Source organism: Kogia breviceps, chromosome 5 (assembly GCF_026419965.1).
Source record: "Kogia breviceps isolate mKogBre1 chromosome 5, mKogBre1 haplotype 1, whole genome shotgun sequence".
NCBI lineage: Eukaryota > Metazoa > Chordata > Mammalia > Artiodactyla > Physeteridae > Kogia > Kogia breviceps.
The window spans coordinates 94,568,288-94,595,598 of record NC_081314.1 but is presented as its reverse complement, the minus strand read 5'-3'; the positions used below and the strand labels follow the sequence as shown (position 1 = coordinate 94,595,598).

Genomic DNA, 27,311 nt, shown 5'->3' with positions numbered 1-27,311 from the left:
TTTTATTTTTTGATACTGAACTGCATGAGCTGTTTGTATGTTTTGGAGATTAATCCCTTGTCGGTTGCTTCATTTGCAAATATTTTCTCCCATTCTGAGGTTTGTCTTTTTGTTTTGTTTATGGTTTCCTTTTCTGTGCAAAAGCTTTTAAGTTTAATTAGATCTCATTTGTTTATTTTTGTTTTTATTTCCATTACTCTAGTTGGTAAATGAAAAAAGATCTTGCTGCTATTTCAAAGAGTGTTCTGCCAAAGTTTTCCTCTAAGAGTTTTATAGTGCTCAGCCTTACATTTAGGTCTTTAATCCATTTTGACTTTATTTTTGTGTATGGTGTTAAGGAGTGTTCTAATTTCATTCTTTTACATGTAGCTGTCCAGTTTTCCCAGCTCCACTTATTGAAGAGACTGTCTTTTTCTCCATTATATATTCTTGCCACTTTTGTCATATATTAGGTGACCATAGGTGCATGGGTTTATCTCTGGGCTTTCTATCCTGTTCCATTGATCTATATTTCTGTTTTTGTGCCAGTACCATACTGTTTTGATTACTGTAGCTTTGTAGTATAGTCTGAGTCAGGGAGTCTGATTCCTCAGCTCCATTTTTCTTTCTCAAGATTGCTTTGGTTATTTGGGGTCTTTTGTGTTTCCATACAAAAAATGGGCATAAGAGCTAAATAGACATTTCTCCAAAGACATACAGATAGCCAAATAGCACATGAAAAGATGCTCAACATCACTAATTATTAGAGAAATGCAAATCAAAACTACCATGAGGTATCACCTCACACCGGTCAGAATGGCCATCACCAAAAAATCTACAAAACAGTAAATGCTGGAGAGGGTGTGGAGAAAAGGGAACCCTCCTATACTGTTGATGGGAATGTAAATTGGTATAGCCACTATGGAGAACAGTATGGAGGTTCCTTAAAAAACTAAAAATAGAACCACCATATGACCTAGCAATTCCACTCCTGGGCATATATCCAGAGAAACCCATAATTTGCTGTATACGGACCTCTCACTGTTGTGGCCTCTCCCATTGCAGAGCACAGGCTCCGGACATGCAGGCTCAGCAGCCATGGCTCACGGGCCCAGCCGCTCCATGGCATGTGGGATCTTCCCGGACCAGGGCACGAACCCGTGTCCCCTGCATTGGCAGAAGGACTCTCAACCACTGCGCCACCAGGGAAGTCCCGAGAAACCCATAATTTGAAAAGATACATGCACCCCAACATTCATTGCAGAACTATTTACAATAGCCAGGGCATCTAAGCAACCTAAATGTCCATCAACAGAGGAATGGATAAAGAAGATGTGGTACATATATACAATGGAATATTACTCAGCCATTAAAAAGAACAAACTAATGCCATTTACAGTAACATGGATGGACCTAGAGATTGTCATACTGAGTGAAGTAAGTCAGACACAGAAAGACAAACATTATATGATATCACTTATATGTGGAATCTAATAAAAAGGGTACAAATGAACTTATTTACAAAACGGAAGTAGAATCACAGATGTAGAAAAACAACTTATAGTTACCAGGGGATAAGGGGAGGGAGGGATAAATTGGGAGACTGGGATTGACATATACACACTACCATATATAAAATAGGTAACTAATAAGAACGTGCTGTATAGCACAGGGAACTCTACTCAATACTCTGTAATGGCCTATATGGGAAAAGAATCAAAAAAAAAAAAAAGCGTGGATATATGTATATGTATAACTGATTCACCTTGCTGTACACTTGAAACTAATACAACATTGTAAGTCAACTATATGTCAATAAAAATTTTTTAAAAAATCTCCCCACAGATAAGAAGCCCAGGACCAGATGGCTTCAGTGGTGACTTTTATCAAACATTAAAGAAATGAACACATATCCTTCTCTATCTCTTCCAAGAAACTGAAGAGGAGAACACCCTTCCAAACTCAATTTATGAGTTCTGTATTACCTTGATTCCAAAACCAGATAAGGACATTATAAGGAAAGAAAAGTATAGGCTAATATCACTGGTGAACATAGATGTAAAAATCCTCAATGAAACAAAGCAAACCAAATTCCACAGAACTATAAAAGGATCATGCAGTATTTATCCCTGGATGCAAAAACAGTTCAACATACAAAAATCAATAAATATGACACATTACATTAATGGAATGAAGACTAAAAATCATATGATCATCTCAATAGGTACAGAAAGAGCATTTGACAAAACTCAACACCACTTTATGATAAAAACTCTCAACAAATGAATTACAAAAACTATGTACCTCAACATAATGAAGGTCATAGACAACAAGCCCACAGCCAACATCATACTCAACAGTGAAAAGTTAAAGTTTTTCTTCAAGATCAGGAATAAGACAAGCATGTCCAATTTTGCCACTTCTATTCAACATAGTACTGGAAGTCCTAACCAGAACAATTATTCATGAAAAAAGAAATAAAAGGCAACCAAATCAGAAAGGAAGAAGTTAAAATTTTCTCTGTTTGCAGATGACATGATAGTATATATGCAAAACCTAAAGACTCCACCAAAAACTAAACAAGGAATTCAGTAAAGTTGCAAGATACAAAATCAACACACAAAAATCAGTTGCATCTCTGTCACTAACAATGAACTATCTGACAGGGAAATTAAGAAAGCAATTTCATTTATAGTAGTATCAAAAACAATAAAATACTTAGGATTAAATTTAACCATGGAGATGAAAGACCTATACACTGAAATCTATTGACTTACAAAAAACACTGAAGACATAAATAAATGGAAAGATATCCTGTGTTCTTTGATTGAGAGAATATTTGATTGAAAGAATATGTCCATACTACTCAAAGCAATCTATAGATTCAATGCAATCCCTATGAAAATTACTATGACATTTTTCATAGAAGTACAAAAAACAATACTGAAACATGTGGAACCACAAAAGACCTTGAAGAGTCAAAGCTATCTTGAGAAAGAAGAACAAAGTTGGAGGCACCACACTTCCTAATTTCAAATTATAACAAAGCTATAGTAATCAAAACAGTATGGGACTGGCATAAAAACAGACACATTGACAAGTGGAATAGAATAGAAAGCCTAGAAATAAACCTACACATATATAGCCAACTAATCTTTGAAAAGGGTGCCAAGAACACACATAAAGAACATTCTTTTCAATAAATGGTGGGAAAACTGGATATACTCACAAAAGAATGAAACTATTTTATGCCACTCATAAATATTAACCCAAAATGAATTAAAGACTTAATTGTAAGACGTGAAACCATAAAGTTCCTAGAAGAAAACATACAAAAAGCTCCTTGACATTGGTCCAGGCGATGATTTTTTTGTTTTTTGATATGACACTAAAAGCACAAGCAAACAAACAAACAAAAAAAGATGGGTCTATATCAAACTGCAAAGTCTCTATATCAAATGAAACAATCAAAAAAATGAAAAGGTAACATACAGAAGGGGAGAAAATATCTGCAAGTAATTTATAAGTAATTTATATGATAAGGGGTTAATATCTAAAATGTACAAAAAACTCACACAACTGAATAACAACAACAAAACTCTTACTGAAAAATGGGCAAAAGACCTGAGTAGACAGTTTTCCAAAAAAGACATACAAATGGCCAACAGGTACATGAAAAGGTGCTCAACATCACGAATAATCAGGGAAGTACAAATAAAACCACAATAAGATATCACTTCATACCTGTTAGGATGGGTATTATCAAAAAGAGAAGATAAAACAAATGTTGGGGATGTGGAGAAAAGGGAAGCCTTGTGCACTGTTGGTGGGAATGTAAATTGGTATGAGCAGTATGGAAAACAGTATGGAGTTTCCTCAAAAACTAAAACTATAACTATTATATGATCCAGAAACCCACTTCTGCGTATATATCTGAAGAAAATGGAATCGGTATCTTGAGAAGACATTTGCACTCCCATGTTCATTGCAACATTAGTCACTACAGGCAAGATATGGAAATATGGAAACCACCTAAGTGTTCAACGATGGATGAATGATTGAAGAAAATGTGCGTGTGTGTGTGTGCACATGTGCACAAGAGAGAGAATAAAATATTATTTAGCCATAAAAAAGTTGAAGATCCTGCCATTTGCTATAAGAATGAATGTGGAGGTCATTACTGCTAAGTGAAATAAGCCAGACAGAAAAATATATGATATGACTTATATGTGGAATCTAAAAAAAATAATAATAAAGTTGAACTCATAAAAACAGAAAGTAGAATGGTGGTTGCTGGCAATTGTGGGGCAGAGGTAATGGGGAGACATTGGTCAAAGGGTACAAGCTTTCAGTTATAAACTCAGTAAGTTCTGAGGATCTAATGTACTGTATGGTGACTATAGTTAATAATACCGTATTGCATACTTGAAATTTGCTAAGAGAGTACATCTTAAACATTCTTATATGAATGGGGGACACATGCAACAAGATAACTGTGTGACGTGACAGATGTTTTAATTAACTTGACTGTGGTAAATACTTCACAAATATTTCATGAATCATTATGTTGTTCACTTTATAAACATACATGATTTTTTTTTGTCAATTATAGCCCAATAAACCTGGGAAAAAATTCTTGTCTATCCTAGTCTGACAAGAAATAGTAAAATTAATAATAAAATTTATTAAACTAGGTTGGTCTTAACATATGAAGTGGTATACAATTATGGATATTTTTAATATATGGTTTTAATAAACCATTTTTTGTTAATATGTATTAATGAAGGTTTTTAAGTTGCTCTTTCATCAAGAAGTCAATTAAGAGCAAAAAAGTTAAATTTCAAAATATGAAAAAGTACTTGACTTTTAAAAATACATCTTAAATATTTCCACCCAATGGAGAATGCTATGTAGGTAACCAAAATTTATTAATTTCATAATTATATTATTTTAACAACCTCAAGGTATTCTGATTTTAAAATTCAGTTTACATTTATAAACAGGAAATATTTATAATATTCAAAATTATAGAATACATACCTTGAGACTTTTGTTTGAATAATCAACAAGCTTGTTAAATTAATGGAATAACCGGGGATTAATGCACACAGAATTAAAGTCCTGATTTCTCGAATAAGTATCTGAGAAAAGCTGTGAAAATTTAAATTATTGCTATGTATGGAGTACTGTATTCAGAAGATTCCTAACATTTACATTAATTTGATTAATTTTTCAGGAGCCCCTTAAAACCAGGAAAAAATAGTGGGAACTAGTGCAATAACTTACTAAAAAAATTGTCAAAAACCAGTAACTAAAAGAGCAGTTCACATAGATTTTGCCCTTAAAAAGAGGAGAAATGTAACAGCCTCCTAGATGTCAGTTTCGTATCTATTCATAGAATGTATAATGACATTCAGGGAATCAGTTAGCCAAGTGGAGAAGTGATAAAATTCAGTAACAAACTACCAAAGCAAAGCTTTGATGTTTTCAATCAAAATAAGGAAACCTAAAACAGTTCATGAAATCAAAGCACCAGGAAAATCTTAAAATGGAGAAGGTATTTAAATGAGGTCCCTGCCTTCAGGTAGTTCTGCGTCTAAATAGATGATTATATTCTATTTTTAAAGATCTCAAATACAAATTACACATCCATTCTCAGAGAACTATTGATCACACCTCCTCCTCTGTTGAATATTGTCCTATTTGTCATTACCTGTGTCATTTTTAGCTAAGCTAGACATGAAACCCTTGCTAAGCTGATCCATGGTGTGATCATTCATCCTTTATAGTCTTGATGGCATCTCTGGGTTAGGGATAGCAAACTGGTTTCAACTGATACGCCAACTCCCATCAGTTGGTAGTGAAGCCTGTACACTCTTGAGGCCAGTGGCCACTTATCAGGAAGAACTGCCATGATGGCTTAGAGAAGGTGTGGTGCATTTGAGATGAGAGAGGGCCTATATGATCACTTCCCAAAGAACTCTATTTAAATTGAGGAGAGATGAAACAAGGCAAGATGTCTTCAGTGGTGCTGAAGGTGCTTCCAGCACCATTCTTTCTCTTGGCTCGTGGATGTGGCCGAGTGGGGTTGGGTCAGTCTCATGGTACAGTACAGTCAATGGCAGAAGTAGGTGGCAGCTGCAGTCAGAATACCTTACCTTCTCCACTCTACTGTGAGCACAGCAGACTCCGCAGACTCCAGGAATCTACAGAATTGGTCCAACTTCATAGTAAGGTCATTAATTCACCTGACAATGTCGCATCATTTTCTCTCGTTCCATATCAGCTGCTTCCCACGAGGATCTCCTTAAGCTGCAAAAATGATTTCAGGGCTTCCCTGGTGGCGCAGTGGTTGAGAATCCGCCTGCCGATGCAGGGGACACGGATTCGTGCTTCGGTCCAAAAAGATCCCACATGCCACGGAGCGGCTGGGCCCGTGAGCCATGGCCGCTGAGCCTGCGCGTCCGGAGCCTGTGCTCCGCAATGGGAGAGGCCACAGCAGTGAGAGGCCCACGTACCACAAAAACAAACAAACAAACAAACAAAAACAAACAAATGATTTCAGAACCACCCCCTGCTCCCGACTTGAGAAAATACATGATGACAAAAAAAATAAATAAATCATGAATTTAATCATACTTTTGTGTGATTTTACATCTTACTACCCACAACTACATCTATACATATTTGAAAATCTGTAGCATGTACATGTACAAGACATAATGCCATCTTAGACAAATCACTAGTAGCCAGGGATTCAAGGACTCCAAGCCACCCTCTAAGGTCCCCTAGGGATTCCTGCCTACCAGTTCAGAACCACATCGTTCTGCACACTGGAGACTAGGAGGAAGATGGATGGAGGCCTCAGGGTGACAAACTTTCAAAAACAAACCTCAGGAGAGTTAGGTTTCTAGTGGTTCTTTCCTTATAAAGGAACAATTTTACTTTCCCTTTTTAGGTTATACTTTTATTTCATCATGTTCATAGCTTTCTTTAGATATACTCATTTTTTCTTATTCTTTCTAAAATGTGGAAATCAAAATTAGACATAATAATAGAAATATATTCATAAAACATTCTGTGTTATCATGGGCAATAGCCTAGTTAGCTACCTAAGTCTCCTAAATACCTGGATTAGCATAATTTTTCTTTCCACCAGGACTCTCTTTACCTTACTCAGACATACACAAAGCCCCTTAACTGACTTAATGGTCTCAAAAGTGTAAAGACTCTTTTTGCTGTTGTTAATACAACTTGTGTTTAATTCTGATTGCACTGTCTTAATATCAGAGTCATTAGATACAACTTACTCTTTCTTCTAAGGTACACATATGCAGGCTAATGAAGAGAGTTTTGAGGTCTTGCTTCTGGTATGGCAGGGAAAAACCAAACTGTAAGAATCAAAGTGTATTTAATTCCAGACAAAAGACGAAGGGCTGGCTTTTTCATATTTTATTTGCAATATAGGTGAGATCCTCTGAGATATTTTAGCAAGAAACTTCATTGTAGATGTAAAAAATGTCATTATCATGATAATAATACAAGTGCAGTCAGAAAGAAAAGGAAGCATAAGTGCTGTCAATGGTGATAATTTCAATTACCAGGTGAAAGCAGTGTAAATGGATAAAATCTAAGAATGTGATCATTTTTAAAAAACAGAAATCAATCCACTGAACTCCTGAACCATCCTGCTATTTGCTGGGAGCTGGCACAAAGTAACAATTTTAAACAGAGTACATATTTATGCCATATAAATCAGTTAGGCAAATGTCTATAATGTTTTTTAATATTTTAATTTTATCTCTAATTCCTCTCAAATCAAGCCTTCAGCCAATGTAATTTGTTTAGTCGTATAGAGTTCTATTGTTTCTGCTGTCAAATAGTAAATTACCAACTAACATGGGTAACCAAATAGTAGATGAAAAAAGTTTTTCTTTACAGAAGTATTAGAGTTAATAATCAAAGAAAATATGAAAGAATTAGAATATAAGATTTTGGAACTCTTAAGGGATCTGAGCTTTGATCATTAACTGTTAATATCATTAAAAGAGAGACAATCAAATGACTTATGGCTTCTAATAGAACACACTACCATCTCTGAAGCATCCTGATGAAACAACAACAAAAAAACACATCTAAATTTGGTCAAGCTGCTAGATTCTACCAATTTACAGAGAAATAAACAGAATTGAAGAATCTGTTAAACTACACCCAGTAATTCAGTCAGCAAAATTTAAACCACGAAAACTATAACACAACCAACTCAGTTTTCCCTACAAATAAATTCCCCCTGTCAAAAAAAAAAAAAAGAGAGAGACAGAGAGTGAGCAGTAAAGAGAAATATGAGGATGGGGTAGAGGGGCTATGAATTATAATAGAAAATAATTCAAAATATAAAAGGCTGGATATTTTTATGATACTAAGAAAGTATTGATAATTTTTTAGGTGTGATATTTGTATTGTGGTTATGTTTTTAAACAGAGTTCTTTCTTTTAGGAATACATGCTAAAATATATATGGGGCTTCCATGGTGGCACAGTGGTTAAGAATCCGCCTGCCAATGCAGGGGACAAGGGTTCAAGCCCTGGTCCGGGAAGATCCCACATGCCACGGAGTAACTAAGCCCGTGCACCACAACTACTGAGCCTGCGCTCCAGAGCCCGCGAGCCACAACTACTGAGCCCGTGTGCCACGCTTGTGGTGCCGCACACCTAGAGCCTGTACTCCGCAACAAGAGAAGCCACCGCAATGAGAAGCCCACACACCGCAACGAAGAGTAGCCCCCGCTCACTGCAAGTAGAGAAAGCCCGCGCACAGCAACAAAGACCCAAGGCGGCCAAAAATAAATAAATAAATTTATTTTAAAAGTTCTTCCATGTTTAAAAATATATATACATATTATTTACATATATATATATATTTTTTTTTTACACGGATATAATTATAAAGTGTCTGGAATGTCCTTCATAACCCAGTTGTGGGGGAGTAGGTGGGAGCATGGATAAAACCAGTTTGCCCAGAAGTTGATAACTGTTGAGGTTGGATGAAGGGTTTATGGATTTCATTTTCCTTAAATCTGTCTAATTTTGCAATTTCCCATATATATTAGTTTACTAAGGCTGCCATAACAAAACACCACAGACTGGGTGGCTTAAACAACAGAGATTTATTTCCTCACAGCTCTGGAGACTGAAAGCCCAAGATCAACGTTTTGGCAGGTTGGTTTCCTGTGAGGTCTCTCTCCACCTTCTCACTATGTCCTCACATATTCTATTCTCTGTGCACACCCATCCCTGGGGTCTCTTCATGTGTCCACATTTCCTCTTCGTATAAGGACACCAGTAACACTGGATTAGGGCCCAGCCTAACTGCCTCGTTTAAAATCAATCACCTCTTTAAAGGTCTTATCTCTAAACACAATCACATTCTGGGGGTTTCTGGGAGTTAGGACTAAAACATATGAATTCAGGGGAGACACAATTCAGCCCATACCACCATAATAAAAATGTTTTAAAATAAAACATAAAATACAATATTTTAAAAATATAAGAGAATAAATACATAAAATCTGTAACTTCAAAAACTGAATTTAAAAAAATGACTTGCTTCTCAACCTACACCTTCAAATAAACTTGTCTCATAGCCTCATCTTTCAATACTTACACAGGCCTCCTCACTCAACGTGTATCCCTAGCAGAATGCTGTGTTTCACTTTTCTTGAAGTGCCTTCCTGTGATCTCAGAGACTTAAGTATATAATAAGAGAGACAAAATTTTGTTGTGAGCAGCTAGCTACATCTAGCTACTGGACTGTTATGGGCTGAACATTTGTGTCCCTCCTAAATTCCTATGTTGATGCCTAATTCCCAAGGTGATGGTATTTGGAGGTGGGGCCTTTGGGAAGTAACGAGGTCATTGGGGGGAGCCATCATGAATGGGACTGGTGCCCTTATAAGAAGAAGCCAGAGAGCTCACTCACTCTTTTTCCACCATGGGAGGATACAACTAGATGTCAGCAGCCTGCAAACTGGAAGAAGGGCTCTCACCAGAACTCAACCGTGCTGGCACCCTGATCTTGGACTTCCAGCCCCCAAAGCTATGAGAAATAAATTTACATTGCTCATAAACTGGTCATTCTATGGTATCTTGTTATAGCAGCCCAAGCTAAGGCACAGAGAGTTATCCATTTTAAAAGAATTATTCATCTAACAAATATTATCCCTTTCTTTCAAAATTACACAAACTGAGAAATTAATATGGTTCATTGTCCTCACCCAGTGTCCCATTTCTACCTCATTGGAGGTCATCGGTGGAGGGCCAGGTGCTTGATCTCTGTATGCAGCGCAACAGGATTTAAATAAAATCAGAGAGAAAATACTGGCCAAACCTAACGTATCAGGAAGAATAGCACATTAGGTAAAAGTCACCATTAGATTCCAAAAACGGTCCTGACAACATGAAAAAAATGAGCCTAATAAGGTGATAACAGTTAATAGGAATAAATGTAGGATTCTACACTAGGGGCCAAGAACACTCACTGGAAAAATATAAAAGAAGTATGGCTTAACAAGAATACACATTAAACATTTTATTACAAACTTAAACTGGTAATAAAGATACTCAGGGTCAATAGCTGGTGGGAATGTAAATTGATACAGCCACTATGGAGAACAGTATGGAGGTTCCTTAAAAAACTACAAATAGAACTACCATACGACCCAGCAATCCCACTACTGGGCATATACCCTGAGAAAGCCATAATTCAGAAAGAGTCATGTACCAAAATGTTCACTGCAGCTCTATTTACAATAGCCAGGACATGGAAGCAACCTAAGTGTCCATCGACAGATGAATGGATAAGGAAGATGTGGCACATATATACAATGGAATATTACTCAGCCATAAAAAGAAATGAAACTGAGTTATTTGTAGTGAGGTGGATGGATCTGGAGTCTGTCATACAGAGTGAAGTAAGTCAGAAGGAGAAAAACAAATACCGTATGCTAACACATATATATGGAATCTAAGAAAACAAAATGTCATGAAGAGCCTAGGGGTAGGATGGGAATAAAACTCAGACCTACTAGAGCATGGACTTGAGGATATGGGGAGGGGGAAGCGTAAGCTGTGACGAAGTGAGAGAGTGGCATGGACATATATACACTACCAAACGTAGGGTGGATAGCTAGTGGGAAGCAGCCACATGGCACAGGGAGTTCAGCTGGGTGGTTTGTGACCACCTAGAGGGGTAGGATAGGGAACATGTGTATATGTATAACTGACTCACTTTGTTGTAAAGCAGAAACTAACACACCATTGTAAAGCAATTATACTCCAATAAAGATGTTAACAAAATAAAAATAATGTGCTTACTCAGAATATATTAGGCTATAGCAACAGAATTTCAACTTAAAGAGATGATGATCCCATTTTATTCAAGTTTTCATCTGAAATTTGTTTCCAGGTAATAGACTTCACAAAAAATAATGTGAAAATGGTGAATATATTTAATGCCTTGTCAAATAAAGAATAACAACAGAACTTGGAAATGTTAGGATAATATAAGACTGAAGAGAGACAGAAAACTTCAAATAGAGGCCTGTCATTTGAAAATGCTTTAGAGCTATCCTTCCTGGCCCCAAGGGGGAAGAATGAAGTTACCCTTGCTAACTCTTCCTCATCCTTCAGGAAGTATCTCTTCCTCAGGGAGGCCTTCTCTGGCCTCTAAACTGTGAGCTCCTGATCACTGGATCCCACTTCTCTGTTGGGCACCAATCTAATTTCTAATTGTCAAATTGCGTTAGCCCTGCTAGACTGTAAATTCCCAGAAAGGGTGGACCACATCTGATGTGTTGGTCCTATAACACTCCATGCCTGGCACAATCGAATGAGTAAAAGAACATATGAGAAACAGACTTGACATTAACATGAAAATGCATTTTCTAACACAATTGTGCAAAGATTCATGGGCTGCCTCAAGAAGTAGTGATTTTTCTTTCATGGAAAACCCTTGTTCAGGCTTAAAATGGCTTCCACTTGCCTAGGGCAGGGGTGCATGAGGTAAAGGGGAATTAAAGCATGGGGTGGGAGGTAATGACTCAATTAAATGATTTTTAACCTTCTTACCAACCTGAGGCCCTATGATTTTAGTGCTGCTAGGAAAGACTGTACTTATTACATCATAGATTTCATTTTAGCATGCCAGCTATATTCTGATGCATTTTGGGAAATTTTAGTAATACACTTCTACATATTTGCTGCTGCTCAAACTCAAATTCCATTTGATATTTCCCTCCATCTTCTTCTTCTCCTTCTCTCCCTATTCCAAAAAGCTGATGATTAAATTTCCATTTTACTGTAAGGATACATACAGTTTCAGAAAACACAGTAGCAGACGGTGAGGTGAGGACAGACTCAGAGACAAGGAAAACACTTCTGAGATTCTTAGCACGAACTGTGCCAAAAGTAAATGCAGATTTGACAAATGACACAAAAGTCATTACCTCTCCATTCCCCTTTCTGCTGATTCGATTTTTACAAGGGCCCGATTCTCCACAGAAACTGATCAGACTTGCAGCAAATACAAAGACTGCATCTTTCATTTATAAGGCAAAAAATCTACCCAAATACTTTTCATTAAAATTGTGTGTCCTGTAGTACTAGCTTTCAGAGTATTAGTCAAGCATTACATAACTTTGCTTACTCCTGTGGGAATTAATAAGCAAAGACCTTGAAGGCCGATCTCCTCAGCACAGTTCCTGAGACTACCAATTCTGACCTTGATCACTTGATTCAGTTTGATAATGATGTTTGGGGATGAAATTGTGAGATACGTGAGCAAACGCACATCCTCACTGTCCTTTCTCCACTCTCTTCTTTCCTTCTAGAGGAACATCTTTTGTGAGAGTATCCTCTAGCCCTAAATCAATTCATAGACAATTATGGAATTAGGAAATCAACATGTTATTAACCATCAATAATTACAATACAAATATAACTTACTAATCTTGAATCTTATTACATCTACTGGGAAGGTTTTGAAAAAGTTAGGTAGATAAGATAGAAATAGGAAGTTACATACAGGGGGGAAGGCTGGCAAGTCACACCCTGGAGTTGAGAGTACAAAGTTGGGAGGCTACCCACACTCCACACAAAGGAGCTTCCAGAGAAAATATATGAGGATGGGGGAAGTGACATAATTTTCAAATGCTCAGCGTTTTCTTTTTGAACCATGTCATGCTAGCATTTAAAGACCAGCAAGTAGATCATTGATTTATACCACCTCACCCTGTATATTCCTATGTCTTCTACAGCTTTAAGCATGGCCAGCCAAATAATGTAGCCATTCCTACATTTAGTATACCTTCAAACATGTCTCTGAGAAAAAAAAGAACCCATGTGAAAAAGTATGCCTATGCTAAGCAAAAGATGCACTCTTCAGAGAAGTGCTTCTTAAACTTCAGCATGCATACACATCCCCTGGAGATTTTGCTAACATGCAGATTTTAATCCAGTAGTTCTTGGGTGGGACCTGAGAATCTGCATTTATAACAAGCTCCCAGGTAATGCCGATGCTTCTGGTCCACAGACCACACTCTGAGGAGGTTTTAGACTGTGACAGGAAAATCCAGTCTGGGCAGGAAATCTGTGCCCTCAACTTCATTCCCCCTTTACATTTGCTCCCCTGAGTTCCTGCACTCTTTCCTGTTTTACTGGTATGAGAAAATTTCAGAACCAAGCAGAGTGGGTACAAAAGAAAAGAAAATATTCTAAGATTACAACTTCAAGTGGGACAATAATAAGATTTTAAGTTGTCTCAAGGTTAGAGACACAATTTTTGATATGCATGAATTATACATACTTCATGAAATTCACTGAACAAATACACAGTAGCCTATTTCTTTCCATAAATGAAGCCCTATGTCTGCATAATTTAAAGGAAGTTTATTTAATTAATGCACAGCACACCACTGTTCAGGTAACTGGAGAGTGAGGTGATCTGAAAACGTCAAGTTTTCCAGATAACTAAAGTTTGTCTTTTTACGTTTCCAAGCATATGTATTTTAGTGATTTTTTTCATCTAAATCTTTCTGGAGTTAACATATTCAAGACTTATTAGATATACAAAACATGGTTTAATATATCTACAATTACCCAGGGTCAACAATGATTATTCTACAGCATGATATAACAATACTGCAGGTGCTACTGAGGTCCATGTGGGACTCTGCACTCCTACACAGTAGAGTCCTAGAGTGTCCTTTGGGGGTTTCTCAGCTTATTTCCAGCAAACTTCTGCCCCCTCTCTACATGATCAGCTGCCTTTTCATAGTGCTCTCTGATTGCCCTCCTCTTAGAATTTTTAATCTGCTGCTTTATTTCTCACGTAATATACTGGGGAAGATTTTAAGACTAATTTCCCTTATGTTTGTTTTTTTAATGCAGGCACTCTCTTTCAGGGTTTGGGGTTACTGGTTACCCGAATCAGTACAATCATTCCAGCTTAAAGACATCACCAAGTTCATCTCCCATTAAGTATCTCTTACTATGACTACTGAATACTCACTGATTCCAGTGTCCTTACAGTACTGGACCAAGTATTGTCCCATAACTTTTAGAAGATGATTATACTCTTGGACATAGAGAAATTCCTGCTTATTATGGGATGGTTCCATGATCTCCAAGGGTATATCAACAATTCCAACCACACCTGCACCATGTCTGGAAGAATAGATACACATAGAAATTATACGAAATTGAGCTAAGGAAACAGAAAAAGCTAATATACCCTCATGTTTCAAAATCAAATTTTTAAAAACCAAATTCAGTCATTTGGTCCAAACCATGTCAAAGTTAACAGGTTATCTTATAATTGTACTTTATAATGTAAGTCTACAGTTATCCTAGTTGTGCTTGGTCCCATAATACAAAATCTCTTAATACATCATTACTGAATTAATATGACTCCTTTTCCAAACCTATAACCTGACATGGGGAGTCAAGGTGGGTGGGAAGAGGAGGCCTTTTAGCAATAAACATCCCTAACAATCCCTTACAGCAATAAACTGACATGGTCCTCTTAACAATATGAGCCAGTCACTTGTTTCATCCTCATTTCACCTGTCGGGTTGGATTTCTCCTCATCATTGCAGAGGCCCACAGGTGTTCAGTGGGACTGTAAGGGCTGTATTATCTGAGAAGTAACAGCCTGATGGGTAAACTCAATTTTTTTTTTCACATTTTTAGCAGCTCATGATGTATGTAGCTGGGATATTCTGCTTAGTGCTATAACCTGTTTAGGGAAAGGGCATCCAGAAGTCTAGCTCTTCAGGGCCTCCCCAGTGCCCGCAGCCTGGCACACAAGTCACACCTTCCCAATTTGGGGCCGCTGCCTATCATGATTTTCATTACTTTCCCCTTCCACCCTGCCCTCCCTTCAGCCAGTCATTCTGTAAGTCTGAATTGGGGCATCATTTCTTCCAGGAAACCTGACTTAGATTCCCCCAGTTTCATTTACTGCCCCTCTTAAGAGGCTTTTTGCACCTGATACTTGCTTCTAACATATATTTGTTTGTTCATCAATTCATTCACTCTCAGCACCTGGCCCTATTCGAGGAACTAGGAATACATTATGAATAAGAAAGATAAGGTCCCTGTTTATGAAGTTTCTCTTCTATTAAAGGATGACAGTCATTAAGGGTGATAAGGGCACTTCAGATGGCAGTAAGTGGTATAAGGAAAATACAGCAGGTGCTGTAATCTGTGAAGGGAGAAAAGGTGGAGAGGGGTGATGGCAGGGGCTGATTTTAATTAGTCTAAGAAGACCTTCCTGTGGAGCAGACTTCAGAGCTGGTGCCTGAGTGACATGCTAGGACCAGCAGTAAGAAGATCTGAGGACAGAAGGTTCAAGGCAGAGGGAACAGCAAATGTCAAGGCCCTAAGGCAGGAACAAGCTTAGGATGTCAGAGGAACAGGGAACCTGCTGGTGTGAGGGGAATGCAGGCAGAGGCTGGGGAGGGGTGGGCTGTGTCCCAGAGCCAGGCAGAAGCCAGATCACTGGCAGACTATGAAAACCAGTTCTATTCTACATGCACTGGGATTTTAAGCAAGAGAATAAACTAATTTATGTTTTAAAAGATCATTCTTGCTGTTCCCACACAATAATAAATACGTATTTATACATCTGTCCATCTCACTGGACTCTAAGTTCCTTAGCAAAAGGTAGAAGGTTTTCAACATTTTGTCTGCAGAGCTTAGTACAGTGCCTGGCACAAGATACTGCAATACAAGTGCTTGTTGAATGAACAAATGAGTGAATCGCTAATTCCTTGAGAGTGAGGGAACAAGATGAAAAGCTGTGCCCCTGAGCCATCCTATTGCTTGCGGTTATCCTGTCTGACTCTGTGCTTTTCTATGGTCTCTCTTCGGGATTCTACATAATTCATGAGAGCGGCTTGTGGAGTTTCAGACCCACCACTGGGAAAGCACCAGAATGTATTACTCTGGGATCGAAGCAGGCTGAAGAGTGTTAAGAATATACGCTCATGCAGGTAACTGGCAGGAACTCATACATGCAGGGGCTGCACCAAATGTTAACAGGGCTGTCGTATAAGACTATGGATTTTTCTTTTCTAAAATTTCTTTACTCTGCTTATGTTATTTTTTAATTGGTGAAATATCAGAAACTTAACCCTAGTAGACGGCACAAGAAATGGTAAAATTTCCAAAAGCGTGCTTTTTCCTTAGAGCAGGCACACAGCTCCACTGACGTTATAAATTAGGCAGATGAACGCCTGCACACTGATGGGGAAGGGTGGACGGGGGATATGACACCTGCTCCCATTATGATTAATCACTTAACTCCACAGACAAAATCTTACTGCAACTTCCCTCATCCTGCCTGTGCCTCTGAAAACAAAAACATACTTACAAGGACTTCAGTTTCAACTGTGGGCCCACTTTCTCATACATTTTGATCAAGCGGTTATTATTGTAAATGAACATCCCAGCTTGGCTTCGGTTTTCTATGTTCACACCAAAGAACAGGGTGAGTGTCCTTGCTTTTTTTAATTCTCTAGCATTACATTTAGAAAGATAAAAAAATATATTAATAAAAATATACAGTTTACAAACTGTTAATAAACAAACTCAGAAGATAAATATCAAAGGAACTATATACATAAAATATACAGATATTTTGCAAAACTTAGTAAGCACACTCGGTATCTCTGCTGGCCAAGTATTTTGCATAAACGTGATAGGCAATAACAATACCAGCCAAACACAAGCACTCTTTGATTCAAAAATGAGTTTGCCAATTTAAATTTACAAGAACTAGAAAGTTTACAGTTTACAAGAACTAGAAAGTGCAAGTTATGAAATGTTAACTGGCCTAATATGTACATCACAGCATTTTTTGAAAAATGATGATTTGACCATTTTAAAATTTAGGTATTTCTAACTTTCAGCATGTTCTCAAACCTCCAAATAGTCTACACAGATTGGAACGTGACAAACGATATTCTTTAGTTTTCTCTCTTTTTCCAAATTCAAAGGTAAATCAAAGTTAATTAAGCAAGTTTACAAGGGCAACAGACATTAGCTCCTGTTTTTCTGACTCTGTCTGCTATACTATGTTTTATGTGACTTTTGTATTAAAAGTGTAAAAATAGAAAATGAGACATAGCAGACATGACAGAAACAGTCATAATAACAGGAGGCTGCTTGGAGCTATGAAAAACACCTGGATGTAAGAACCAGAAAGGTGGATGTGACTTCAAATACAAGCTTGTCTTTGTAACAACCATGTGACTATGGATGAGTCGCTTCAACTTTCTGTCTCGTCTGAAAAATGGGAATAATCCTGCCTAGCCACTTGGGATTCCATGAGGAGTAAAACAGATAATGTTCAGTATAAACCTGGAAGACATTAGGTGCCTGGCAAATGTTATTCTCCTTTCCCTACCAAGAAAGGTACCAAATATAATTCTTTCCCGCCACCCATCCTGTAGCTCCTCTCATTCCACAAAAACACCTTTTCTTTTCAAATTCATGATCATGGGCTACTACAACTGACATAATATACTTACTGGACTGATTAAATATATCTATCGTTAAAGGACAATGAAAAAGTTGTATCAGTCCTTCTATATGGATATGATATACAGAGTACATCAGACTTTCTGAGGGAGTTGACATGAATTAATACATTATGTATTTTTTAAATGCATATACATGTAGGGTTAAATATATATGAATCAAAGTTTTTCTCAAAAATGTCTACTCTATAATTAGGTTCCCATTGTTCAACTAAATAGAATACTGACTTTGTAAGGGACCCCAAAACAGAGTATTGGAGGGTATGACATAATCACTCTGCGATAGTAAATGGCATACTGATTGTCTTCAAATTTTAAAAAAGCATTTTGCTATAAAAATAAGTTCACACCAACTGGCATTATTGTAATAGGATGGTCACCTTTCATGCCTATCACTGTGATGACAAAAAAGTCATCAACCAGCTTTTTCTTTCTGAAGGCTTTAAAGAGGCCTTTGCTTTTCATTGAAGATTTCTATGACATTTATTTTATATTTATTTTGATAAATGCATAATTAACATTTCAAATTTAAGTTCTGAAAAAAGTTATGGTTATATAGCACATCACAGTTCACACACACCAAAAAAATGCTGAAAACCAATAACACTTCCCTAAAAATTTGTTTCTCAAAGTTATCACAGCTTCCAAAGTCTGACTTTACTTGGACAACAGTGATTATTTTCAATTTAACTTGCTTAACACCTGAACTGGACATCAAGTCAACCTTACCAATGTAAACAATGGTTTTGTAATATAGGCTTGCTATTTTCATTTTAACCATATATAAGTGATACTTTTACTTGAAGCATAAATTGTAAGCAGTACTAGAAGAGGGAAGGAACTGGGACCAACCCTCCAGAGTTTAAATGGCAAAGGACACAGGGAAAGTGAAGTTGTCAGCTGGACCCCTGGGCAGTTCTCTTCTTCATCTAAACAAACATTGAACTAATTTTTCACTCTGTATTGAGAAGTTTTAACATATGTGTACATGAAAATATATATTTTATAAATACTTTCCACTGATTACGTTGGTTGGGGGATTTTGACCATATTATGCTTAAGATCATAAGATGTCACAAGCTAAGGAAGAGAAACTGTCATAATAATCACCAAATCTGCCTACTCAGAAATCAGAATTTGTTTTAACATAGTACAGAGGACTCTAGCAAACAGAAAATCTTATGTCTTACCTCCGTTTCTCTTGAAGAATCTTCTGCTTTGCTTTTACATCTTCCAAAGCGTTCTGTAATACATCCTGGAGAAGTACATTTGGTTAGGAGAGCACATAACACCATTAAATAAATGAGAGCTGAGTTGATATTTATTATCTTATTATCTAAAGGTTTCACAAGGGTGATAGTGATAGGTCACATTGCCTAATGCAATTCTACAATAGCAGATACTCAGTAAATACTTGATAAATGATTAAGTTCCAATAGCTAAGAAGACAAACCAAATCCAAGCCCACAGTTCTCTCTTTGCACATATCCCAATGTCCTCTCTGGCTCGCAGAGAAAGAGTCACTGCTTCCTGTAATGTCACAGTGGCTTTCACACAAACTATGTGAAAGCTTGGGAAAGTCATTCAATGCACCTAGACTCTGGCTTTTGTCTGTGAGAACAGAAAATGCTGCATCATGTGATCCATCACTAAGGCTTCCTTCAGAAAAAAAAAAAAATTGTAATTAAAAAATTTTATCAGAGGCCAAAAGAAAATGTCTCCTCTATATCAAGTTCCATATACCCCTAACTAATCCTCCGCAGACTTTCCCTTTATAGGATATCCCATCCTGGGCTTTCTCCCTTTCAGAGTGCCTCAATACCGGTACCCGCCTGTCTTTCTTCTCTTCTCTTTTAATTTGATATACTGGCTCATTCACTACCCTATCTCTGGTATGCTCTCTATAACCAGGCAGAAAAAAAACAATGCATTATTATTATTTCACAAATAAGAATAGACTTTTAATGTGCTCCATCCACTTGATGTGAAAGATGGGCATCTCATTTGATGGATATACCACTGACTGAACCTTATTTTCACAGCCTTTAAAGTAAAAGAAAATGGTAAATGTTTGGTAAGTATTTCACTTCAAATTCAACCACCCAACCGCCTAGAGGAATTTAAGAGGTCAAAAGCCGAGGTCATTCTGCTTAGCTCTCTTCTCTGAATTAAAGAAACCAGTGTGCAACAAAGCAAGCTGCTCAAAGACATCCCTGCCCTTCCTGTCAAAGAACTTAGAGCACAGAGCAAAGAGGCAGCGAGAGGTAACTGGCTAAGGCAAGAAGAAAGTAAGGTCCTGACCCGTTAGAAAGAGTTTGTTTCTCTTGTCTCCCAAATACATACAGCCAAGGAAACTGAATTTTTTAGAGACAAAATAAAGAAAGTTTAGTAAAAGAATTTGGGGAAAGTCATGGATAGATTTGGGGAATTAACATGTGCTACTCTTTGATTTCATCCCATATTCATGATCATTAGATATGAGAGCTCTTTATCAGACACGCTCTTGAAAGTTTGAGGGCAAATAACAGAAAGAATTCATATACTGAGTGTGCAGAAGAGGATGAAGGAAGGGTGAAGTGAAGCATTTTTTTCTCCCTATGCCTCCTTAACCCATGCAAGCATGTAAATATGTTGTGCAGTGACTTACTGTGGTAGAAAGCTTGGTACCATATTTTTGGTAAAAGTTAGCAAACTTACGATACATGTCCTGCCGCAATATTCTTTTTATCTTAGTTGCTATGCATTATAATTAATAATAATAGTTATTTATAACCTATCTTACTCATGGACATATTGCAAGGATTACAGAGAATGTTTATGAACTGTGTGGAGCAACTCATAAGAACAGAGCTTTGTAAGCTGGAAGCATTGTTATTAATTTTCATAATTATAGTACATAATTCTTAGCACTAGAAAGAAGGATTGCTTATTAGTCTTCTCCTTTCTCTCCCTATTTACGTAGGTACATAGGGAGCTATAATTTGAAGAGATATTTTCAGGGAGACTTGATAGGCTAGTTTTTTCTGCTAGCTTTTCATTGTTTTCTCCTTTTCTCTATTACTTTTTCCTTCCTTTTTTTTTTTTTTTGGTGGTACGCGGGCCTCTCACTGTTGTGGCCTCTCCCTTTGCAGAGCACAGGCTCCGGACGCGCAGGCTCAGCGGCCATGGCTCACGGGCCCAGCCGCTCCACGGCATGTGGGATCTTCCCGGACCGGGGCACGAACCCGTGTCCCCTGCATCCGCAGGCGGATTCTCAACCACTGCGCCACCAGGGAAGCCCTCCCTTCCTTTTAAAGAAATGAGTTGTGATGACCTTCCTTACCTCTCAATTCACCCCACATTTTGTTCATCTTTGCTCTCACTCTCAGCCTTCCCCCCACTTGCTGAGTTTCCTCCCCTTTCTCTGCACCCATCTATTCTGTTTACCTGTGTTAAAATTAACAAACTGCTGAGCTTGTTTAAAGGTTTAAGAAGTAAGTGATAAGAGTCATCTGTGTACAGGAAAAAGCAAATGACCCTGTTCACCATTTAAGAAGACTACTCTATATGTCATACCTTGGCAGGAGAAGACAAAGAAGTTCTGTCAGAGTGGTTTCCTTTGATTTGTGCTTCTTTCAATATGAGTTCAGCTAGAAACAGAAGCAAGATAATTCAATAAAATGAAACCTTTTCAAGCATCTTTAAATGAATATTTCATATATATAATATATCCATGACCAGTAAGAATGGCTTACAGATAATAATCTCAGAAAATCCCGTATTCCTTCTACAGCTTTCACACATTCCAAGACTAGGTAGCCATACAGGGTCCTCTAAGGCATGACAACTTATAGGGCATATATATATATATATATATATATATATATATATATACATACAAATTCAAAAGTCATGACAATGTTCGGCTGACTGAAAACTCTCTAAAATCCATGAAATATGGATATAGAGCTACTCCTCACTCCTGGATCATTGGGGAAGGATGGCTTTGTCCTTCTGTGGGAGGAGTGAATGTGTACAGCATGCCTTCTTAAAGTGGATGCAACACCAGTCTCTAAAATGATCTAACTCTGCATCAGGACAACCCTAATATACATCAATCTAGTTCCAAGTGTGTACTCAGAACTTGAATTATTTTTATAATAATAACATCAAATTTAGACAAAACCAAAGATGGAAAACGTGTTATGAAGTTCCTTAGAGGTAGGAATTACATTTGATTACTTGTGTTTATTCCTATAATGCCCAAAGCAGGGTATGTCTCAGAATAACTGCTCAACTAACGTCTGCTAAATAAATTAACAATAATGATGTAGGCCATAGGTAATTACATACCTATCTTTACTGCTTCTTCTGCCTTTTTAACTTCATTTTTAAATGCCCCTTTAAAAGAAGATGTGACATACAGATACTTTCTGAAATGAAACAAGAAAGAACGTAAGTCAGATTATCATTTTAAAGTTCACAATACAAAAATATTCTTTAGGAAGGCTATATATCCCAGAGATATGTTATTATTAAGAAAAAGTCATCAAGTAAGTTGCATTCAGCTGGTAAGTCAGCAAAGTTTAGACCTAAGAAAAATTTCTTGCCTTTTAATACCTGGCAATTTTGCTTTAGTAAGAGAACTTCAGGAGAGATATAAGAAAATCTCTGCCCTCACAAATGTTCACTTATACGTGTACAATAGGACAATTTTCTTAAAAAGAAAATTTCTATGTAACTGCTCCATTATCAACGTTTCTGGTTAATATACCTAGCCCTCTTACCCAGATCATCACTGATACTGGATAAACTGCTTCTCCCAGTCCCTAATTTTGTCTGATACCCATGTAGACTCAGGAGCTTAACATTCTCTGATAACTTCAATGTTTAGAAAGGCAATGTTTAAAAAGACAGTGAGAGGTAGACGGAGAATTCTAGAACATCTCTTGAAGCCAAAACATTTAAAGACATATAAAAAGAGGCATCTGTTCAGGCAGAGGAGAGAGTCTACATCTATATGCCCAATGAGCCTATGCCAGGCATAGGCAAAATACTGCTCATGGGCCTAATTAGGCCAGCCGCTTGTTTCTGTTACAGTCTAAGACCTAAGAATGGTTTTTCCATTTTAAAGGATTTTTTTTAAAGGAAAAAATTAAAATATGCAAAAGAGATAGAATGTGTCCAGATATTTACTCTTAGGCTTTTTCAGAAAAGGTGGGCCAATCCCTGGAATCTAGGCTAATAGCAATGGCATTGCTTTTCCTTGCTCTGACTTTTAAACAATGTAAGAAATAATACAAATTCTTCACAATACAAACAGGTCACACATAATTTACAATGGTTGTTAGCTGGAGTCTGCTGGCTTAAGACTCTTCCATTATCTCAACAGAAGCTATACAGATACACTCAAGACAGAACATCATCATGATTAATCATTAAGAGTTGGGCTACCTGGGCTTCCCTGGTGGCTCAGTGGTTAAGAATCCGCCTGCCAATGCAGGGGACACGGGTTCGAGCCCTGGTCCAGGAAGATCCCACATGCCACGCAGCAACTAAGCCCGTGTGCCACAACTACTGAGCCTGCGCTCTAGAGCCCGTGCTCTGCAACATGAGAAGCCACACCGCAATGAGAAGCCCGCGCACCGCAACAAAGAGTAGCCCCCGCTCGCTGCAACTAGAGAAAGCCGTGCGCAGTAACAAAGACCCAATGCAGCAAAAAATAAATAATAAATAAATAAATTTATTTATTTTTTTAAAAAGTTGGACTACCTGGAGCCCTTCTATCTGGGTTAAATGTCTTGGTGTGCCCCTTACTAGTACTGCAAATTACAAAAGACTGGGCAAATTACTTCATTTTCTGTGATTCCATTTCCTTATCTGTAAATGGAGATAAAAACAATGGCATCTATCTCACAGGGTTGTTATGAGAATTAAAGGTGTTGATACAGCTAAGGAACTTAGAACAATGCTGGTTCATAGTACTTAATACATGTTTTATATAATAAATACCTTATAAGGTATGTTTATTAAATGTGTAATCTAAAGGAAATATGTATTTTAGAGGGAAAATACATTGGGAATGAGGAAATAAAATGAGTAGCTGAATGATTTCTTTTTCTTTTAAAAATCTGAAAAATCGGCAGCAGTTTGCCCAATTACCCACACTAAAAAGGCTTAATGCTAAAAAACAAAAACAAAAAAAAAAGCAAAAAAACTTTACTAAATGACGTCCTGTATTCATCTACGTCAATGGTTTAATGAACAATTCAAGTTATAATAACTAACTGTGTATCTTTACCTCTGACTTCAATGTTCACTTTCAGAGAAAATTTATACAGTTAGCACAGGAAAGGAACACCCATAAAAAGCTAAAGTAAAACAATTTTTTTAGATTCCATATATATGTGTTAGCATACAGTATTTGTTTTTCTCTTTCTGACTTACTTCACTTTGTATGACAGACTCTAGGTCCATCCACCTCACTACAAATAACTCAATTTTGTTTCTTTTTACGGCTGAGTAATATTCCATTGTATATATGAAGAACCTAGGGGCAGGACAGGAATAAAGACGCAGATGTAGAGATGGACTTGAGGACACAGGGAGGGGGAAGGGTAAGCTGGGATGAAGTAAGAGTGTGGCATGGACTAATATATACTACCAAATGTAAAATAGTGGGAAGCAGCTGCATAGCACAGGGAGATCAGCTCCGTGTTTTGTGACCACCTAGAGGGGTGGGATAGGGAGGGTGGGAGGGAGACACAAGAGGGAGGGGATATGGGGATATATGTATATGTATAGCTGATTCACTTTGTTATAAAGCAGAAACTAACACACCATTGTAAAGCAATTATACTCCAATAAAGATGTTTTAAAAAAAACTAAGGTAAAGCAATTCTCAGTTTGTTCCCTTGATTTTCTTTTACAGTAAACATTATTCATTCAAGCCATAACCTAGGTGTATTTCAAATCAGTTTCTATTACATTTAGAGAATAGGAAAACCTAAGTTTTAAAGTAGGAAATCATTGGTCCCTATGTACTGGAATTATCAATTGTTTTTTAAAATCACATATTAATCACATAATTAATCTCGTTTGAATCATTTAAATCAAATTTTTTTTAAAAAAATCAAAGTGAAATCAAGGAGAAACTGAACAATGAGGTAATCCTTCAAAGATGATATGTATTAAACTACTCAGGCATTTTTATAGACTATGTGTTTACAGCCATAGAAAGTATAGGTGGCATGAAAGGTGCCAACTCCGCATTAGTGCTTAATTTGAAACAACAAAGACCAAAAAATGCTCTCTCGGTGGTTTGTATCATTGAGAAAATCTGGTCCCAGATGATCTGTACATCTCAGATGACATTTAAAATTTTACAACTGCTCACAATAATTAAAGAAAGCTAAGAAATATATGTAACTTTGTAAATCCAGTGTAATAAATCTCCCCATTCTCATAAAAGAAAGAATCACTGATGAAATCTCCATCTACAATCAGAAGCCCCCATCAGCCTCACAACTATTTTTCCCTCCTAGTGGACTCTGGAAGGTAAAAATGCCTCAGAGCCAGAGTAATACTTGCTCTGGAGGACAAGGAAGAGAATCCATACAGCTCTGTCTGTTCCTCAGTCCCTGCAACATGCCTTGCTAGGGAATGGTGTCCCCTCTGGAACTAGGCTTCCAGTTTCTCAGTGGTTAGAACTCTTCAAACCCATCTCCCAAACTTTGTGTTTACTTGAACTGTGCCCACCACCAGAGGCTGCGGTCTCTGTCTCCATCTTGTTTCTGCCTCTTTCTGCCCCACTTTAGGTCTCCACTTTTCCTCACACATTTTACCTTCTACCTCCCTACTCTCTTCTGTCAGTGAAATTGTATTCAAATATTTTGCTTATGTCCACTCTCTACTAATTTATTGAATATTTTATTCAATATTTTCTTTCTAAAAGAGCTTAAAAACATAAGGTCAAATAAAAGTATTGAGGGAAATAAAGATTAAAACAATATAAAAGTTTTGCTTCTTAGAATGGCAAAAATAAAATAAGAAAATACCGTTAATAGCAAGTATGGATTTGGAACCACACAAAAGTACAATCTTACACAACTGTTGGTATAAAAATAAACTGGTCTCTACTTCTCGGAGGGTAAGTTAACAGCACCCATCAAAATTAATGGGTACCTATCTCCTGACCCAGAATTTACTTCTGTAATCTGTTGTATAGAAATCATCGCATATGAGCATAAATATACATATGTCCAATGATGCCCTAGCATAACCAGTTTAGTATTGTTAACAATGAAAACTCTAACATCCTAAATATACATCAATTAATAGTTAAATAAACCGTAGAGTACAATATATTTAACAATGACAGAGAAAGATCTCCAAGAGATCATTTGTAAGTGAAAAAAACAACTTGCATATAATTTTATATTTTAAAAAACTGTGTGTGTGTGTGTGGTTTGTGTGTGTGTAAATGTGTAGAAGACGATCTAGAAGGGTATTTATTAAACTCCAGGCAGAGGTTCTCCTTTGGGGTGATTATGGATTGCTAGAACACAGAGTGAATGACAAGTGATAAAGGGGACTTTCAGTTATTTGATCTTCTCCAGTCTCTAAGTCTGTATTGTTTGAACTTTTATTAATTTTACTATCTTAGGAGCAAAACAGATCCACATCCCCTAAAGAGAAATAAACCCTTAAAGAGAAATAAAAATATAAAAAGTATTGAGTAATTTTTAAGATTTTATGTGGCAGAAGTATAGAGTGTAGCATAATACAGCATTTTGAGTAACTATTTTAATCAGAATCACCTACAGAAATTTAAACTTTCATGGGTATTTAATACTCACACTTACAAAATTTGTCCAAAACATGTTGGCTAATATAAAATAAAATGTTTTTAAATTTTAAGTTGAAAAAACAGACTACAAATAAAGAAAACTAAAGTTCTAAACTTTTAGTTATGCAGAAAAAATTAGCCCAATTATGAATCACAACTACATTATAGTATTCACAATCATAATTATTTTCTTTTTAAAATTATGAGTCTGCCTGATTAGTCATACTATAAAATTGTTATAGTCCTTAATTATTCATCAAAACATGTAATGATCAAGAATTTTCTGGCTAGTATAAAGTTGACAGCGAGACCTGTGTGTCAGTTAGACCACTCAAACTTAGTATGTCCAGAACGGGTAGAAAGAATCCCATCACCATTTCTCCTAATCCCCACACCTACACCTCCCCT

General features: G+C 37.0%; 1 protein-coding gene across 1 annotated transcript in view; it reads right to left on the bottom strand.

Annotated features, from left to right (window-relative positions):
* Positions 1-27,311, bottom strand: part of MORC1 (MORC family CW-type zinc finger 1) — a 191,697-nt gene that overhangs the window by 92,657 nt on the left and 71,729 nt on the right. Inside the window, 5 exon segments of the mRNA XM_067035361.1 lie at positions 14,545-14,699; positions 16,909-17,052; positions 19,267-19,331; positions 21,632-21,705; positions 22,409-22,488. Of these exon segments, the coding sequence (XP_066891462.1) occupies positions 14,545-14,699; positions 16,909-17,052; positions 19,267-19,331; positions 21,632-21,705; positions 22,409-22,488 (518 nt within the window).